The sequence below is a fragment of the Protopterus annectens genome, chromosome 4.part0 (genome assembly GCF_019279795.1).
Source record: "Protopterus annectens isolate FY-2018-M chromosome 4.part0, PAN1.0, whole genome shotgun sequence".
NCBI lineage: Eukaryota > Metazoa > Chordata > Ceratodontiformes > Protopteridae > Protopterus > Protopterus annectens.
This window is the reverse complement of record NC_056733.1, coordinates 625,688,057-625,707,660: the sequence shown is the minus strand read 5'-3', so window position 1 is coordinate 625,707,660 and position 19,604 is coordinate 625,688,057. Positions and strand designations below refer to the sequence as shown.

Here is a 19,604-nt window from a genome sequence, read left to right as displayed (position 1 = left end):
CACTTGCGCACAGATATTATAACACTTTACTTTTATGAACATTTTAGAGTTGTGCAAGTGCTTTTGTGGTTTCGTGGTGTTCTTTTTTATTTTACGCTTACATATTCACAGATCTGAGTTGGATCCAATAACCCACAGGTTAAACTGTATGGAAACCGACAACATAGATCTATTGTTATGGGAAATACATAACTTTCATTTTTTTTTTCTGTGAAAGAGTAAGAAGTCAATGACAGGTCTTTTATGGCACAAAAAGATAGATAGATACAGATTACTATTAAGGTTCTATAAGTGATCAAATGCATTGGGAGAGCTGTCAAGTCTGTCCAGATAGCTGTGTGTCTTGAGGCCATTGATCTTTTTAGCCAGGAGTTTCTGAAGTCTCTCAATTTCAGTGATGTTTCAAAAAGTACATGCCAAAAAGGACATTGTGGTCTGTACTGGATTTGATGACAGATGAATAAAGGAGAATTTAAATGTTTTTGATCTAGTGGAAATGGCTTTGGAAATTAACTGATCTGGAAGGGATTACTGAACCCCTTTGGAGACATGATGGTTAAATGATAGAGGGGTGTGCCGTTTGTATGGTATAATATGGAAATATTAAATGCACCAAAATCAACTAAACTGCATTTTTGATACTGGTGTCCTTGCATCGATTAACAACTTAGTCTTATGTTGGCATAATTGTCAGTAGAGGAATAAATAACGCTCAATTTACCGTGGTCTGCAAACTCAGATAACAGTGGGCCAGAAATGTTGGTGTGAAGGTTTAAGAACCCGATGCCAAATAGAGAGTACTAATGTACACCATTGGCAAGTTTGCTTTCAGAAGTGTTACATGTAGGTGTAACCATGTGAGTTTTGCCAGTGAACCATTTAGCCATCCTTTGCATAATATACTGTATGGAGGAATCTCTCACTTGAGAATACCAACCTCGAGAAAGGAAATGGGTCTGCAAATTCCCCCAATGAAGATGCCTCTTTTGGTGATCTCATGGAGCTGGATAGCAGAAGCACTGTATTTAGATTCACATTTAATTGTCTGTCAGTAATGCCTATATTTTTTTGGTTCCAGATATTTCTGTGTATTGCAGAATTACTATCCACTGCTTCAGTGAACATTTCAAAGATATTAATGAGGTTAAGGAGAACAGGACCTGCTTTTGACAAAGCTGAATTGATGAGGGTCCTGGGTGAGAGATTTTTCAATGTCTAGTTTAATGAGGATTGAGATAATGCATTTCACAGTTTTATGGATGACGCTAGTGAGACTAATTGGTCTGTAGTTATCAGATTCTGTAGTTGGGCCATCTTTGTGTAACAGCATTACAGTGGCTTTTTATCCCAGCTTAGGTAATGTTAACTAGTGGTGAGACTTGGATTAAAGAAATGAGAGAGAGAGAGAGCAGAAATGGGATGAGAAATGGGGTGCATTGCTATTGTTGATTATAGAAAAAAACATAGCAGATGTTTCTGTTTTTCATTTGTCTGCTATGGAAATGAAAGCTTTAGCTTCTAGGGATAAATTTATATCTACTAATCTGCTTCAAGGTTGGGTGTTTTTAGGCTAATTAGAAAAATGCATCTGCTACAACATTTTAAAAAGGGACATGGGCAGTCATAATGCATTGTTTTGTGATGTGTGGTACTGATTTTTCTCAGCAAGGTTTTCTCTTTGACTGCCCAGCTTTCATAAAGGTAGCACTGGCACTTGGGGATAGGGAAATAGGCCAGTATAAAATCGTCCACTCAGATGACTCCTCTAGCAGCAAGTCTCACCATTTTGCTGGTGGGTAACCTAGTCTAATTGAACCTGCATTAGAAATGGAGCTCTCCCATTATGGAAAACTCCCGTATTAAGGAGAACACTGAGGCTTTGCCATGAATTGACTTTGGGGAGGATGATGAAGCTGTCTGAGGTGGCTTGATGGTTCCACTGTGGTGGGTGGAGTAAAAAAAAAGCTGTTACAGCAAAAGCAGTACAGATATGATACCACCGATAAAAGAAAGCTGGATGGAAACTGCATAAATGGTTAAGTACAAGTTTATCATCTTACTGAACTTTATCAGGCAAAATTATGTGCACCATAGTCACAGACTGAGTGTTCTTAGATATGGAGGAATTCTTTTACCTTACTATTGGTTTTACGCCCCCAGTAAGCTACACTGTATGGGCAGGATTCATATGCATTTAGATCAAGAAATGTAAATGCTGAGGAGTCCCACTCTGTACAGCTACACAAATTTGCCAAGGGATGAGGGTGCAGATGGGATTAAGACCTAGAAAATGTATGTGATTTCTTAACAGTCAAGGTCAAGGAGTTCAGTAAGAAAAGGCTTTGGTAAAGCACTGCATTGTATACTTGATGCTATCATCATCAAGGACTGGAGATGGATTAGTTTGGGTTGATTGTTGATGTTTTATTTATTGAAAGGTGCCTATGGTGCACCAGTCTTTCATGTAAATAAATTTGTAATAAAGAGAGCAGAATGCAGTGTTAGTTGTAATTGCTATGCATCATTTGCTATAATTATTTAAACTGTAGTCATTTTTTGTATTTTTTTTTTTTTTAAGATTGTAAAATTATTCTTACATTTTTTTTTTTATACTATGGAGTTTTTCCCCCTGGCCTCCACTGAAAATGGGCTCCTACCCGGACATTCCCGGTAGTCAAATGTCTAAATAAATAAATTAAATAAAATATAAGACTTAGCTTTGGCAAAGGTAACACTCAGGTGTTCTAAGTGAGGAGATTGCATGTTAAATCTGCAGATCTGATTTAGGAGCTTTGAAGCCTATTGCAGTTATAGAGGCAAAAGTGTCCAATGAAATGTTATACTTCATGAATGAAATGGAGAGCAGCTCTTTTTCTAGTAGTGCATTTGGCTTTGTCAGTTAATAAATGTGCAGTTTAATATCATGCTGTCACACAGTCTTACATTTAGTAGCCATGGTATTCCAGAGATAAGCTAGCAGTCGAGTCAGAAGCCAGGATTTTTAAAATGTTTGACATAGTATAAGTAACCACAAAGAGGGAAGGTTAAAGACCCAAATGTTGGGGACCTTGAGAGAGACGTGGCTTGCAGTTTCACATGCTCATGCCTGCTATTGTTTTGCAGTAACTCTGTTCATCTTCTGTAGTTTGAAAAATAGCCATATGGTCTCTTTTGTTAATGTCTTGCTAGTCATTTAGTGTTTCAGGGAATATCTCTGCTTGCAGTGTAAATCACACAGTATGATTGCTACTTATTAATTCATGTTTGGCTAGATCATGGATGAGCTGTCCTCATTTTGAAATCCAGTATTTAATGATGTAGCAATTACTTTTACCAAAATGACTGAAGCCCTGGTGATTTCTTTACTCGTTCTATGTCATTTTGTCAAAAAACTATATAATCGAAAACTAAATAATCAAAAATCAAATAAAAACTGTTTTATACATGGGGGGGCACTGCCAAACTCCCTGTGACTTATATATACTAACCCTGGTATTGTACAGCAGGTGAGTGAGCAAAATTCTGATCCCACAAATCCCAACAGTTTTTGGTATTTGAGTTTTCCATATTTTGAGACTGCAACAACAGCCTTTTAATATTTTGTCTTTTTGATCAAAGGAATGTAACCCATTTTGTCACCTATAAAATGTCTGATCCTATATTTGTGCACAGTTTGTGTTGAAACCTATAGGTTAGTTGTATCAATTAATTGAGGTGGAATCTGAAAATGAATCGGTCAATCAGTTTGTGTCTGAGATAACTAGCAGCACTTTCACTGCAGTGAAAGCTTAGTACATTGTTTGTCTGGTGTACCAGTTAAGGTTAATACTTGAATGCTGCAAAATACGCGCTATCAAAATACATTTAACTAGAAGCTTTGATTTTGAGAGAAAAAGCTCTTGCAGCAACTCTGATGAGATCACAAAGCTGTGTGGATGATGGGGGACCCCCCCCCCCCAAAAGAAAAAATGAAAAAGAGAGAAACAGAAAAAGTCAATTAATGCCTACATATTGATATTTGTAAAGGAAGATACAGTGTTTATCATTTAAAGTTAACTTAGTTTCTTGATGGAGCATATTTGACTCATTAATGGCGACTTTTATTTCTGTCTTTCCATAGGAGCAGCGACGGTCTTTGGAGAATCAGCTGAAAAGATTAGAAATGGTGGAGAGAAGAGAAAACAAACTGAAGGAAGATATACAGACTAAATCCCAGCAGATTCAGCAAATGGCTGTAAAGATTATGGTAAGCAGAGCAAGAGAAAAAGACATATGCTCCCAGGGCGCCTGTGCTATATACTGTTTTCAGATTAGAACTTAATTTTGTGACTGTAAATTCCAAAATATGAAGCTGGTATATTAAAAAATTGTGCATGTTCATCATTTCTACTCCTTCACTGGCATTTTGGGTTATTTGACCAGCTTTAAAAATTATCGGACTTCCTGTGACAGCTGATTGTCTGAGCATATCTTGACAGGGAAGTGTTCAGTCTTTTTCTGCCAGAGTAACAACCAAAAAGATTGGTAGTGCAGAGCTAAACCAGCAATCAAATGTATCTGCTCTTGGAGAAAACCACGGCGATTAACCGATATCCAACCAGTCAACACAAAACATTTAATAAAAATCACAAGACCATAAACACAGGACTTTGACAACAAAATCCAACAATATGAAATTCGAAATAGTACATTGTGCATCCGTCCTTATACTGTTCACAAACTTCTTCAGAATAATTGGAACCACCCTTTCATTTGTCTTAAGTAACTTCTGCAATTAACTCATAAATCACATTTAAAGTGCTTATGCTTAAAAATATGCCAACTGAATGTTCAAATAAATTAAAGTTTTTTACAACCTTTTTTAGAGGACATTTTTTGAAGAACTCAGAGTCTGTGTTGTCTTATTCCAAAAAAATGTGTTAAAAAACAAACTAAAAATACACACATACAATTCATTAACTTTCCAAGAATGTAATGAATCATGCGTAAAGTCTCATCCTGCATAAGAACTGTGTTCTTCAATTAGTTTTTGATTCTGGCTGGTGTTCCCTGACTTGATGGAGCCTAACTATGGTACCCTCCATCAAATCCGATTTCACCTAAAAAAAAAATATATATATATATATATATATATATATATATATATATATATATATATATATGCCTCAGCCTACAGTTAATTCTGTCGGGGGCCACTTCTTGGCCCACAAACCACTTACCTTTTGTCCCATTTCCCTCTAGTGTAGCTTTGCTGACCACTATGAGACAGGGATTACATGCATCCTGTGGTGCTGTTCCAGTAACTGGTACAGTTATTGAAGAACCAACCTGTTAGGTGCAGTAGTGGTCTGGTGTAAGGAACCTCTTGAGAGACATAATTCACTGTGTCCAGATATTTTATGTAGTGGTGAAGCTCACAAGAAAAAAGAAATAGAAGCTTTATCTTACAGCCAGTAATCAGATTATAGCTGTTTATAAAGCTGATGTTGTTTCCATGGCTAAGAGTGTTATGAAGACAGCTAATTCTGGTGGCTGTGTTCACATACATGTCTCTAGTGCTAGTTCAGCTAGAGACTTTTCTCTTTCAGAAAATGATGTGGAATCTGATGGGGACAATGTTAATACCCTAGTTGATACTATGTTTATGCCTTAATATGTAAAAAAAAAAAAAAAAAAAAAAAAAAAAAAACTATAAAAAGAGCATGTTTATTTAGAAGTAAAACATATACATTCTCTCTTAGTCCTAAAATCACATAATATATGTGGTTATATTTCTTTTGTTTTTTGATGGTCTTTTTACACTGAATAAAACTGAAAGCTACACTTGCTTGCAGCTGTTTTGAACATTGCATTTTAAGTTTCTGAAGGGCATTCTGCCTTGAATTTAACCCAGTTTTAAATGGTAGTTCATAGGTTCATAGGTGTTGTACCTACGCTAATGGCCCTGTAGCTTTTACAAGCCTAGCCCATAGGATTACCCTGGGATCGTGCCACCCAACCGTAGTTTCCAGTGCCTCTGTCGAGTAGAGCCACTGGAGTGATCCCCAGGGTTAATTTTCTATTTCCCATCCACCCATCAAGATTTCTCTTGAAGAGGGCCAGTGAGGTGCTCTGTTTGACATGTATGGGAAGTCTATTCCATAGCATGGGAAGTCTCTGGGTTATGAACCTGTCCCTCCTGCACGTTCTGTTGATTGTGGTAGTGATGTTGAGGTCTCTGGAGCGTGTGGTGTGGAGTGATTGGGATTTCTTTAGATGTAGCATTTCTAAAAGAGTTGGGTCAGACAGCTTTATACGTCAAGCAGAGATCATCTCTAAGTAGGCGATGTGAGACAAAGAATAGTTGGAGTTTTTTTGAGTCCGTCCATATAGGACAAGTGTTTAAGGCCTAGGATCCTCTTTGTGTGGTACTTTTGTGGCCTCTCCAGTTCTTGCAGGTGTCTAGTGAGGTACATACCAAATGGATCATTGTACTCGATGACTGGCCTAATGAGGGAAGAGTAGAGGGAGAGAATGACCTCTTTCTTCCTGGATGCAAAACCCTTAATGAGATGTGCCATATAGAAGGACTTTCTGACCACAGTGGCAGTGTGGTGGTCAAAAGAGAGGTTGCTGTCAACCTGTGTTCTCAGATCTCTTATAACGCCTTCTATGTTCAGTGGACTACCATTGATGTAGCAGTTCATGGGAACTGGGTTTTTCCCAAAGGGGATGACACATTTTTTTGGCATTGAGTTTAAGGCCATGGTTCTGACAGCAGTCGTTTCTGAGTGGATACCAAACAGGAGAGGACCCAGGACCAAACCCTGTGGGACTCCGCTCGTGACTGGTCAGCAGTCTGACTTGGTGTCAGCTACTTTCACACTGTGGGGTCTATCTGTGAGCCAGTTTGCAACCACCCACCTTTTGATATAGGAGTTGATGCCTAGCTTAGTGAGTTTTTCTATGATTCCTGAGTGGGGAATGGTATCAAAGGCCTTAACCAGATCAAGGTAGGCTGTATGAACCACCTTGCCTTCATCCACAGCTCTGGTGACTTGACTCAAAGAAGTCGACCAGGTTGAGCAGGCATGATCTACCCTTCACGAAACCAAACTGTGTGGGATCCAGAGTTTGGAGATTCCCTATATTCTTATTTATTAGGTCCATGATGATGCATTCCATATCTTTGCATATCACTTGTCAGGCGAATGGGGTAATAGTTCCCAGGGTCTGTAGTCACTCCTCCTTTGTGGAGAGGGATGACTATAGCAGTGCGCCACTCGGTAGGGACGAAGCCTGAGGTGAGGCTGTGATTGAACAGGGCACACAGGTGAGGTGTCAGTTCACTCTATAGTTCGTGTAGAACGCAGACAGGGATATTGTCATTTCCCATAGAAGCTGTATCCTTGGCCTTGGACAGTGCTGTTTTAGTTTGTGCAGCAGTAATACTGGGTGCATGGCAATCTACTGGTATTGTGATTGGTCCTTGGGGGGGGGGTACTGAATCTGTCGGCCAGTATATTGGCACTATCTGTTGGCTCTGTATAGGAGGTACTACTGCTTAATGAAAGTCACATGAAATTTTCAGGTCAAGATCCCTGGATAGTCTGGATTTAATTGATTGTGTTTTTATTTTCGTTACACCTTTATGAACTTCACAGATTGCATAGTGACATGAGTACACAAATTCCAATTTAATAAAACAATATCCGGATAACATAAAGATGTTAAGTTGTCAATCTCGCCTTCATTCTTGCTTGATGGGTTCGGAGCCGATCCCTCGGCTCCGACTCGGCACTTGCTAAGCTCGAGAGTCACTTTTACCAGCTCGAGGCAGCCCCATATCCCATGATGCAAGGCGGTAAGTACCCAGATCTCGTTTGCCGCTTCGCTTATGAGGTCCTCCTTTTACCAGCTCCTGGTAAGTGATTCACTACTTTGATATTTTAGCCCCTTTTTGCTAAAAACCCTTTAATTTTTAGTTTTAAGTTAATTATAAAGATTTTCTGACAGAAAATTCCCTGTCTCAACTAATTTTTTTAGTTAAACTTTACCCATCCCATCCCCCCCTGTTAGGGTGTGTGTGTGTGTTTTTTCTAGTAATACCTTTTGGTATTTTATTTAATTTAATTCTTTGACTGGTGTGTGTGTGTGTTGTGAAACACCATGTCAAAGGAGAGGGTCTCAGGCTTTAAGAAGTGTGACTCGTGCTGTCAGAAGATGTCTCTGACAGACGGTCACACTTCTTGCCTTTATTGCCTGGGGCCTCTTCACCTGCAGGACTCCTGTGCTATATGTCATTCTTTCAGCCAGAGAGTCCTGCAGGAAAGAAGAAACAAGTTAATACTCAGGGGCATTCTTAAGCCGGAGGGCTCTCCGGCTAAGTCGGCTCCACCTAAGACTGGCAAGTCTTCCAAGGCCCAGGCTTCTATGTCAAAGCCTGCGGCCTCGGCTCCGACTCGTTCTGAGTCGAGATCGGCTCCGGCTGGAGCCGATTCTGGCTTAACCAAGCCTTCGGCACCGATGGCTATCGGTGCCGATTCTGCATCGACCACTTGGTTCCGACCACCATGTGGCACAGGCATCGGTGTCGGCTCCGATCGGCTCCGACACCGTTACTTTTGTGGCTGTATCGGCTCCGGCTGGAGCCGATGCATCGAGGCTACCTGTCGGCTCCGATAAGTTGTCGGCTCCGACAGGGTCTATAGTTTCATCGGTTCCGATGGCTCCTTCCAGGAAGAGGTCGAGGTCTCCTTCCTTGGAGCCGATACTTCGGCTCGGCTTCACCTCTCCTTCGAACGGAGCCACCGGAGCCGATCTTCAAGGTCATCCAGGCTTTCTGACCATGACTTAGAGAGAGTGGTCAGTAGATTACTTAAGTCACAGGCACTGGCCCAAATGTTACATAGTCCGTCTCAACAGACGACTATTGGTCCACACCCGTTACAGTTCCTCCTTCAACTCTACCCCAGAGCTTGGAGTTGGAGTCTTCGAATGGTTACTGCTACGGCTGGAGGACAGATACCCCTTCTGTTCCTTCAGCCTCTACTCTTATCTCCTCTTGAGACCTTCATTAGAGGGATTCGTGGTCGGGCTTCCATGGTCTCCTCCGAGGGGGTGAGTGGCATCGGACCCTTGTCCGAACCCGCTCTTCCCCTTGGAGCCTCGGCCTTGGTGAGCTCGGCTCCATCTGCCTCGGAGACTTCCCTTTCGGTGGTCCCTGGAGTTCCTAGTTCTTCGAACGGGTTCTCTCGGACCTGCCTGGGAGGGGAGCATTCGAGGTGATGAAGAGTGTGCTGGCCACTGGTATCAGTCAGCAGTCTATTCCCTTAGCTCCTCCCTCTATAGTGCCTGTTGACATCTCTGCCACTTCTCTTGCTACAGGACCCAGAGATCCTCCGCCTCAGGTTTCCCCATTGGGAATTTCCCCCTCTTCCGAGGATTCTCCTGATGTTTCGGGAGATCCTCCTAGAAAGAGGACTTGTAAGAGGAAACATGTAGACTCCCCCGAGTCTATCACTTCAGATACTGACTTTGATGAGTCAGAGGGATCCCCTAGATCCCCCTCTGAGGATGTCTCCTTCTCAGACATCCTAGAACTCCTTAAACAGAGGGGAAACTGGCCCACCAACAATCCCTCTGAGGATGAGTCAGTATACCTAGAGGCGTTTGGATCTCGGCCCTCCACCTCCTGGGTGTCTCCGCCTTTTGACCCCCATATGCAGGTTATTGCCCGAAAGGCATGGGCAGCTCCTGACTCTGTAGAGCCAGTCCCTAGGAGGCCTTCAAAATTTATCACTGCCCCAGTTGACAAGCAATTCCTCACTAAGGGTGTCCCCGCTGATGCCATGGTGGTGGCTGCTGCCACCAAAAAGGAACTTGCAGATCCTTCCGCACCGTCCATCCTCCTAATAAGGACTCTAGGACCATGGATAGGTGCGGTAAGCGGATGTTTTCCTCAGCGACCTTTGCTATGCTCGCTGAATTACCTATGTCACTTCACCAGACTCCAGAGGGATATCCTTAAGGAGCTGGGTGAAGTAGTACAGGATCCTACAGCTGCAGGAGCTCAAGAAAAAATTGCTTCGCAGCTAGGAACCCTTAATTCCATTGCAAACTCCTCCATGTGGCTAATATCATATGCTGTTGATGGAGCGAGTAGAGCCGCAGGTACAGGTGTGGCTCTTAGACGCCAAGCCTGGATGCGGCTATGTGACTTTGCAGATCCCTTTAAGGCATCCTTCACAAATTCTCCCTTTGATGGGTCAGCTTTGTTTGGCCCTCAGGTGAAGGAAACTTTGACCAGGTGCGAGCAGGACGGCAAGACTCTTTCTGCTGTAGGAGTCCGTTTTTCCACCCCTTCTAGACCTTACCCCAAAGGACAGAAGGGTGGCAAAATGTGGTTCCGCAAATCCCAAGGGGTCATGCCGGATTCACGTGGTCAGTTTACCCCTAGAGGCAGAGGGGGTAACAACAACAGACGCCTCTAGAGGCAGAGGGGTCCAAAACCAGGGAAACAGAGAGCCTCTCTCTGACAAGCCCTTTCAGCATCCCTGAGATGTTGCCCAGCTGTCCCTCCTTGGAGGCAGTCGGGGGAAGATTATCACTGTACCCAGAAGCCTGGCATTCCCTCACTCAAGACAGATGGGTACAGTCGATCATATCCAAGGGTTACATAATTCCTTTCGAGGAAAATCCTTTCCCTTCAAATTCCCTTCCAGATGTACCACCCGGTCTAAGGGAAATTGCAGAGTTAGAAGTCTCAAAACTACTGCAAAAAAGAGCCATTCAGCCAGTTACAACAGACCATTCAGAGCCCGGAATCTACCAAAAAGACGGGAGACTGGAGACCAATATTGGATCTCAGCAGACTCAACAAGTCTGTGAGGAAGACAAGATTCCGAATGGTCACTCTTCAGTCAATTCTGCCCTTCTTGCAGAAGGACAACTGGATGTGCTCAGTAGATCTTCAGGATGCGTACTATCACATCAAAATTCACAGACGCTCCAGGAGATTTCTCCGCTTTCGGCTGGGGTCCAGTCATTTCCAGTTCAGAGCCCTGCCCTTTGGTCTCACTACAGCCCACAGAGTGTTCACCAAATGCATGGCAGTGGTCACGGCTCACCTGAGACGCCAAGGATTCCAGGTGTTTCCGTATCTCGACGACTGGCTCCTGTCAGCCACCACCAGGCATCAGCTTATACAAGCCAGGGATTACACAATAAATCTTTGTTCTCATTTGGGCATCTCGATCAACTTCAAAAGTCATCCTTATCGCCCTGCCAGTCTATTACCTTCATAGGCGCAAACTTAAACACTGTTCGGATGTCAGCTACCCTTACAGATCAAAGAGTTTCAGACATTCAGAGTCATGTCAGGATCATTCTGGCCAACAAGAAAGTACAGGCCAGAATGGTTCTAAAGGTATTAGGCCTCATGGCTGCGGCCATTACTCTTCTTCCCTGGCTCGATTCTACATGCCTTCTTCAGTGGATGCTGTTCACACAGTGGTCGCACCAACAACTTCCTATGCGCCACCAGATTCTGGTGACACAAACTTGCAAAGATCATCTTGCTTGGTGGATCACATCTCCTCAGGTTCACCAAGGCAGGTACTTTGTACCCCCATCCCCGATAGCCACTGTCACCACGGATGCCTCCCTGATCGGGTGGGGGTCATTATCAGGGCAGGATGGTTCACGGGACGTGGCAGCCGCTCGAGTACCATCTGCACATAAATGTCCTGGAGATGAGAGCAGTGCTTTTAACGTTGCAAGCCCTCAACGACTTTCTTCCCGTAGGGACAATTGCAGTCCACACAGACAACATGTCTGTAGTTTGGTATATCAACAAACAGGGCGGAACCAAATCCTACCCCTTGTGTCGAGAAGCGCTCAGACTATGGCAATGGGCGATCTCCTCTCATCGGTTTCTGGTAGCAACGCATATCCCTGGGAAAACCAACATTGTAGCAGACAGATTGAGCAGAGCTATTCTCATGCCTCACGAGTGGTCTCTCAAGCAATCTATAGCGGAAGAGATATTTCTGGAATGGGGTCGCCCATGTTGCGATCTTTTGCTACTCCCCAAAACAGCAAATGTCCAGACTTCTTCTGTCTCTTCCCTCTACCAGGCCATCCCCCCAGAGATGCTCTGACCCAGGATTGGCCCCAGGGACTTCTTTATGCCTTCCCTCCATTTCCTCTGATCCCTCAAGTTATCCAGAAAGCTACCGTTTTGAGAGCCAAATTGATTCTCATTGCCCCTTACTGGCCTCGACAAGTTTGGTTCCCATTCCTCCATCATCACCTTTTGGTGCAGCCGTGGCATCTGGACCCAGTGCCAGATCTTCTGATTCACCAGTCGGGTCAGCTGCACAGGTCTATCCCTTCTCTCAACCTCACAGCATGGTTGCTCCACTTCCTTCCTTAGCCAGGCTTCCCTTGATCTCTAATCCTGTTAGAGACATCATAGTAGCTTCGTTAAAATCCTCTACCAGGAGGATTTATACAAGCAAATGGAAACGTTTCTCTTATTGGGCTAAGGCCAAAAATATTGATCCTTTCACTGCCCCTATTCAGGCAGTCCTGGACTTCTTAGCAGAGATTTTTCATGCAGGCTCCTCTTCTTCCACAGTCAGAGTTCAATTGGCTGCTATCTCCAACTTTCATGTCGGGTGGCAGATCATAATATTATGTCCCATAGGCTCTGCAGGGCCTTCTTGAAAGGAATTTTCCTACTAAAGCCTCCAGTCAGGAATCCTCCTCCTCAGTGGGATCTAAATTTAGTGCTGACATCCTTGATTCTTCCCCTTCGAGCCAGCTGTTTCTTGTTCCCTGAAATTTCTTTCTTGGAAAACTTTATTCCTAGTGGCTATTACATCGGCCAGGAGGGTGTCTGAACTTCATGCTCTATCGGTTCGACCCCCCTATTTGGTTTTTCACAAAGACAGAGTATCTTTGAGAACTAATCCGACCTTTTGCCTAAGGTCGCTTCAAAGACCAATTTGAATCAATCCATTGATCTCCTGTATTTTTCCCAAACTATTCAGACAGAGCTGAACAAAAACTACATTATCTTGATGTCCACCGTCAACTTAGATATTATTTGGACAGAACAAAAAAATTTAGAAAATCTGATCAACTTTTTGTTTCCTATGCGGATAATAAAAAAGGCCTTCCTGTTTCTAAAGTGACCTTGTCCAGATGGCTTTCTTCGGTCATCTCTGAAATTTATCTGCTCAGGGGAAAACAGCTGTGCTCAAAACCTAAAGCACATTCAACTAGGAGCTTAGCTACGTCTACAGCCTTTCAAGCTAGACTTCCTTTAGACACTATTTGTGCAGCGGCCACTTGGGCCACTCCTCACACTTGTTTCCCATTACAAATTGGACTTGGCCTCCAGGGACAGAGCCAGTTTTGGCTCTACAGTCCTCAAGAGTCTGTTCCATTGAGCCACCCAGGATAGAGGTGCTAGGACGCTGTCCCATCAAGCAAGAATGAAGGCGAGATTGACAACTTAACATTAAGAAGTTATGTACCTACCATAACGCTCCATGTTAGTTGTCTTCTCGCCTTCTTTCTTGACCCTCCCTCCTTCCCCCTGGCCTGGACAGACCTTGTTATAAGAAATTATTATGCTGAAGACCATTCAGACCTGGTCCTTCTTCCATCTGTAAGTTTTCTTTCTTCCTTTGGGAAGTATTTTATGCTTGGTGCTATTGCCCTTTGTCATCAAACGAGATCTGGGTACTTACCGCCTTGCATCATGGGATATGGGGCTGCCTCGAGCTGGTAAAAGTGACTCTCGAGCTTAGCAAGTGCTGAGTCGGAGCCGAGGGATCGGCTCTGAACCCATCAAGCAAGAAAGAAGGCGAGAGAAGACAACTAACATGGAACGTTATGGTAGGTACATAACTTCTTAATATTGCTGCTCAACACTAGGAGCCTCAAAAAAAACTCTACAGGCACAGCTTCTCCTGGAGTGCAGCAGTGTATGCATCATCACAGAATCACAGAGATGTAGATCAAGACTGTTGAGTGCACCCCTATCACTGTAAGATTTCAACAGCTACCATGTGTTCATACCCAAAATGCAGTAAATGCAAAAGTGTCTGTTTATTTGTAAAACAAAATCTCACGTTCTGATCAGTGAAACAGAATAATGACATGGAACTCCTCCACATTCAGCTTGCCATTAACGACAATCTTTACCATATTATAGCTAACTATAAGACCCTCTCTGTACCTCCCTTAACCTGTACCACCCGCCTGACTAGTATGGAGTACCTATGCTTTAGGCCAAACACCATTCTCCAAGAGGACTTCAGCTATCCATCCTTCAACTGAGAAACTTGTATATCTCCCAGTATGTATGCACAGAGATTTCTGGAATTCTTAAATACAATCTTTGTACCAGTTAGTCTGGAAACCAAGAGGAGACAAAATCCTGGACTTGATTCTCACCAATATGAGATAACCCTGTTCCTCACCATTTGTAACTTCCTTCCTAGTCAAATAGCACCATAAATCAGTCACATTTACCATAAGACTGCAACCAGAAGCATCTTCAAATGCCTTAGTTTTCGGATAATATGCAGATGACCTGGCTAAATTTATCATCCCCTTACAGTCTGATGACCCCACTGAGTATGTGGAATCATTTACCACCAAATTCTGTGCATGTGTGAATAGATGCATCTATCCTCATCCAAAGTAAATACATTGCCAAATTTAAAAATAACCCCCAATGGTGGAACTCAAATATAAGTGGGCTGTATAGTTAAAGAAAAAAAAAAAGTACATTTAATAACAAATGTATCTGTCAAGATGTCAGTACATTTTTGGTAAACCTAATAAGGAATTCCAGTTCCTGATCAAATGAACCAAAGCTATATACGACGTAAAAATAGCTATTAGGAGAAAGGCAACCATTAAGTCTTCATTAACTGTTAGAATTTGTATTCATTTTTATTTATTTTACATTTGTTGACCGGGAAAGTCCAGCTGGACACATGTCCATTTTCAGCGGAGGCCTGGGGAGAAAAGCTCCATTTACATAGAATACACTAACATACTACTACAGACTAATAACTATTTACAATACAGAGATAACACTAATACATTATGGTTCCTAGCAGACTTATACATTTTGTGCATGCATTTCTTTAGAATTTATAGATGCAGTATTTTTCAGTTATACTTTCATAGGTCACATTAAAATTAGAAATTCGGTGGGAGACTTTGGTCTATGGCTATGTAAATAGTTGTTGCATATATCCTTGTCTTTACCCAGGGGTGTTACAGGAGCATAGCCAGTTGTTTGTAAGGTGGATTTTTAGGAGTGCAGTGGGGGTATTGGATGTAAGGGTGGCTGGTAGAGTGTTTCAGAGTTTGGAGATATAGTAGCTAAAGAGAGATTTCCCTGCTTCATTGTTGTATTTGGTGACATCTAGAAGATTAACGGTGCTGGATCTCAAGGCTTGTGTTGTGGTGTGCGGTCATATAAGATGTTGGAGGGCTGGGATTTTGTCTGGGTAGTAGTATAGTTTATGTGTTAGTGACAGTTGTTTGAGTTGAAATAGTAAAGGGAGTTCTAACCAGTTCAGCTTTTTGAGGGAGGTGCAATGCTGTGTTATATATGTGGATGCTGTAGCAAATCTAGCTGTCTTATTGTAGTAGGATTCTAGCTTTCGGTCAGATTTACGAAGGTTGGTTAGGACTGGGGATGCATAGAGGAGGGTGGATAGCAGATGTGACCTGGTTATTGTGGTTCTGGATTGGTTTGTGAGAAATTGTTACGATAGAGCAGGTCACATTTTTTGTGGACTTTCTTGATAGTTTTGGCAGTGTGCAGGTCAAATCTTAAGTTGTGGTCTATTCCAATGCCTAGAAGTTTTGTGTGGGTAGTTGGGGTGATTACAGTTTTGTTTTCAGAGGTTATTGTGAAATTATCTGGGGGGGGGGTTCTATGAGAAGAAAATAGCAGTAATTTTGTTTTATTTGGGTTAAGAATAAGGTGGTGGTTAGTGAACCAGGTTTCTGCTAGTGAGAAAGACTTGTGTTTGTGAGTGGAGATGGTCTAGAGTGGGGGGCTGCACATATGATTGTGGTATCATCTGTGTATTGAATAACTGAGGCTCTGGGGGTGGAGGATGGGAGTTGATTGGTGAACAGAGTGAAGAGCAATGGTCCTGAGCCTTGAGAGATTCTTAAGGATACTGGTAGTAGAGGGGATAGTTGGTTTTGCCATTTTACTGCTTAATGCTGTCCTGATAAATAGCTCTTCATCCATGTGATGGAGCCGGAACTAAGGTTTAAGGTAGAGCGAGTTGAGAAGGCTATTGGGGTTAACCATATCGAAAGCTTTGGATAAGTCTAAAAATGTGGCTGAGACAAGTTTTCCGTTATTTCTATGGTAATTAATGGTATTAGTGAATCATACTGTGGAAAGGCCTAAAGCCATGCTGGTTTGTAGATAGCACTCTGTTTTCTAGGAGGTAGTTCGTAAGTTGAGTGTGTATGACCCTTTCTAGGATTTTAAATATGGGTGATATGATAGACATAGGATGATAGTTATTGCGTTTAAAGGAGTTACCTCCTTTGTGTAGCGGTGTGATATGGGAGATTTTCCATAGTTGAGGTACTTTACAGTCTGTGATAGATCTGTTAATGAGAATAGCAACCAGATAGGCTATGCCTGTTGCTGCTATTTGGAGTCTATTCTGCGAGTAGGTTGTCCGCAGCCAGGCTGGTGGGTTTGAGTTTTTGGATGGTTTTGATAGATACTGGTTGGAAGCTAAAGTGGGGCTGCTAACTTGTGTTTCCAGTGTGGATGGTGTGTTTGTTGGGGTTGGGTGAGTGGAGTTTATTTGCTTATTAGCTAGGGCCTGGATTGTCTCAGTAAAGTATTTGTTAAACTGTGTGGGGATATTGTCATTGTTGTTCCCTGTTTTGGGTGCGGAGGTAGTAGTTTTCCCAGGTTGCAGTACAGAGTTGACTGCAGTCCAGAATATTTGGGGGTTTCTAGCATGTTTTTCTTGTAGATTTTGGTAGTAGGTGATTTTTGTCTGTTTTGATGAGTTTCTTGGCTTTGTTGCACAGTTCTAAGTATTTTTGTTTTTCTGTTTGGGTTTTGTTTTTATGAAATTGTTCCCATGCTTTGTTTCTTTCTTTGAGAATAGTTTTGGTGGCTTTAGTTAACCAGGGGGCATGTCTGGCTTTTATTCTAGTGGTTCGGAGGGGGGGGGGCATGTTGGTTCAGTATGTTTAGGAAGGTTGAGTTAGTGTTGCACTGCCTCATCAAGTGGTAACTGTTTTAAAAGTGTCCAGTTGCAACTTTTTAGGTTGTTGTTAAAGGCACTAGGGTTAAAGTTCTTTTTGTTTCTGACTTCTTTGTTTTACTTGGTATATATGGAGAGTTTTGGTTTTCAGTAGATATGTTGGTTGGTGGTTGCTGTGAATGTTTGGAAGACATCCAGCTTGGGCTGCAAGGGATTTGTGGGATTTAAGTATCCAGTCCAGTATGGACTGGTGTTTAGTTCTTTTATCGTTTCTGGTGGGAGATGTAATGACTTGGGTAAACCCATAGAGGTTAATGTGGGTGACTGGATTTTGGCTCAAACAGTTGAACCAATCTATGTTAAAGTCACCTAATATGATATTTTCTTGAGGTAGGGAGTTTGTGACCCATTCTACTGTGTTTCCATAATTGTAAGTTATTTCGGGGGGGGGGTATAGAAAAAGGAAATTTACCCCAGGGATCATGTCAGTCGCCCTGCTAGACAGGGGTCCAGGGAAGTAAATAGTGTGGGAAGAAATAGCCAGGGAATTGTTATGGCTAGGTTTGTATAGGCCCTAGGACCGATAGCCTAGTACCAACGTATGATAGTAATATTTTTTTTTGGGTTCATTTTAAACTTGGGAAGAATGAGTTCGACATTTTTGCTATCTGGGAGGGTAATGTCTAGTTTTTCAAGGTTAAAGTGGTTCTTATACATTATAGTTACCCCCCCTCCCCTTTTTCTTAGTCTGTCCTTCTGGAAAATATTATACCCAGGAGCTGTAATTTCATTATTGTGAATTTCGGGCTTTAGCCAGGTCTCGGTCAGTAGGACAATGTCTGGCTTGTATAGGGTTAATAGAGCATGTAGGTCATGAACCATGTTGAGGATACTTCTCATGTTTAGGTTGAGAATGAGCAGAGTGTTTTTTGCCTATGGAGTAGGGTATTAATTAGGTTGGGGTTTGGGGTGACTGTTGTGGCTGGACCTGGTTTGGGGTGTATGTTCCCACTACTTATGAGTTTTTTTAGTAATGATTGGTAGAGCTTGTTGAGTTTTATGATGATTTTAGTATGCTTTAGATAGGTGTGGGACCTACTCCTTGGAAGCAATCTGTGTTGGTGATCGGTGTGGGAGGGTTGGAAGAGGTGTGGAGTAAATAGAAAGTTTAGTGGGGCTAATTTACAATCTAGGGATGAGGTCTGTCTGGGTGGTAATGTTGTGGGGAAGATAGAGACTGGCATGGTAGCTGGTTAAGGTTGAGAGGGGAGGTAGGATAGCTATGGAGATTGCATATGGAAGAAGTCTTAGAGTGGCTTTGACTGGTAATGGGTTCATTGTTATTTATATAAGGGAGGGTAAATAGAGTAATTGGATACTGTGCTGAGAAACCTCAGAAACAATGTCCAGTACTACAAAAAGCTGTTAGTAAATTGTATCATATACTCATATCCTGGGCCTGGGGGACATGGTGCTATATGTACTCACTAGTAGATTAGCTAACTTCACCCCCATTATTCTCAGATCACATACCCACGTCTATACCCCAAACCCTTCCCTCCCTATCTCCCAAGAACAAGTCCTGAAAGCACTTTACAAGGCTAGGAACACTGCTTCTATAGGGCTAGAATTAGATAACCTACCAGACTGCCTACTGGCCAGCTTGAAACAGAACCTGTCAAATCTTCCTGCAAGATGCTATGTAATATCAGCCTCCAAACAGGCTTTATGCCAGATGAATGGAGGACAACAACCATCATTCCCCGCTGCACAAAGGAGGTGTGTCACTTGACTGGGCCATAAGTCTGACCAGCTTCATCTGTAGATCTGTGGAGGGGATCATTATGAAAATAATAAATAAGGACATAGATAACCTGCAAACTCTTGACCCAAGCCAGTTTGGTTTTGTCAGACAGATTCTGCCTGATTAACCCAGTCAACTTTTTCGAAAAGGTTACTGAAGCAATGGATGAGGGAAAAACAGTACATCCTATGTATGTAGACATTACAAAGGCTTTTTAACACAATCCCACACTCTGGTATAGTTGCTAAACGTTCACAGCTACATGTTAATCCCAATGTAACTCAGTGGATAGGAAACCAATAGAATTCAGAAAGTTAGGGTAGGTGGCTCTACTGCCTCCAAAAGACATGTTACTAGTGGTGTACCTCAGGGTTCTATGCTTGGGCATCTCCTCTTTGACATTTACTTATCTGAGGTCAAAACTAATGTTAAGGGTTTATGGCTGACCAAGTCTGCAGATGTCTGTAAACTTGGTGTATTCATAAACTCTCCAGAAGCCAAACAAGATCCCGCAAGAGGGCTTTTTCCAAACAAAA

The 19,604-nt window shown here is 42.5% G+C and overlaps 1 protein-coding gene across 1 annotated transcript in view; it reads left to right on the top strand.

Annotated features, from left to right (window-relative positions):
• The window catches only part of CIT (citron rho-interacting serine/threonine kinase), a 3,433,971-nt gene that overhangs the window by 1,334,950 nt on the left and 2,079,417 nt on the right, over positions 1-19,604 (top strand). The window contains exon 17 of the mRNA XM_044069760.1: positions 4,121-4,246. Coding sequence (XP_043925695.1) covers positions 4,121-4,246 — 126 coding nt within the window. The remainder of the gene's footprint in view (positions 1-4,120; positions 4,247-19,604) is intronic.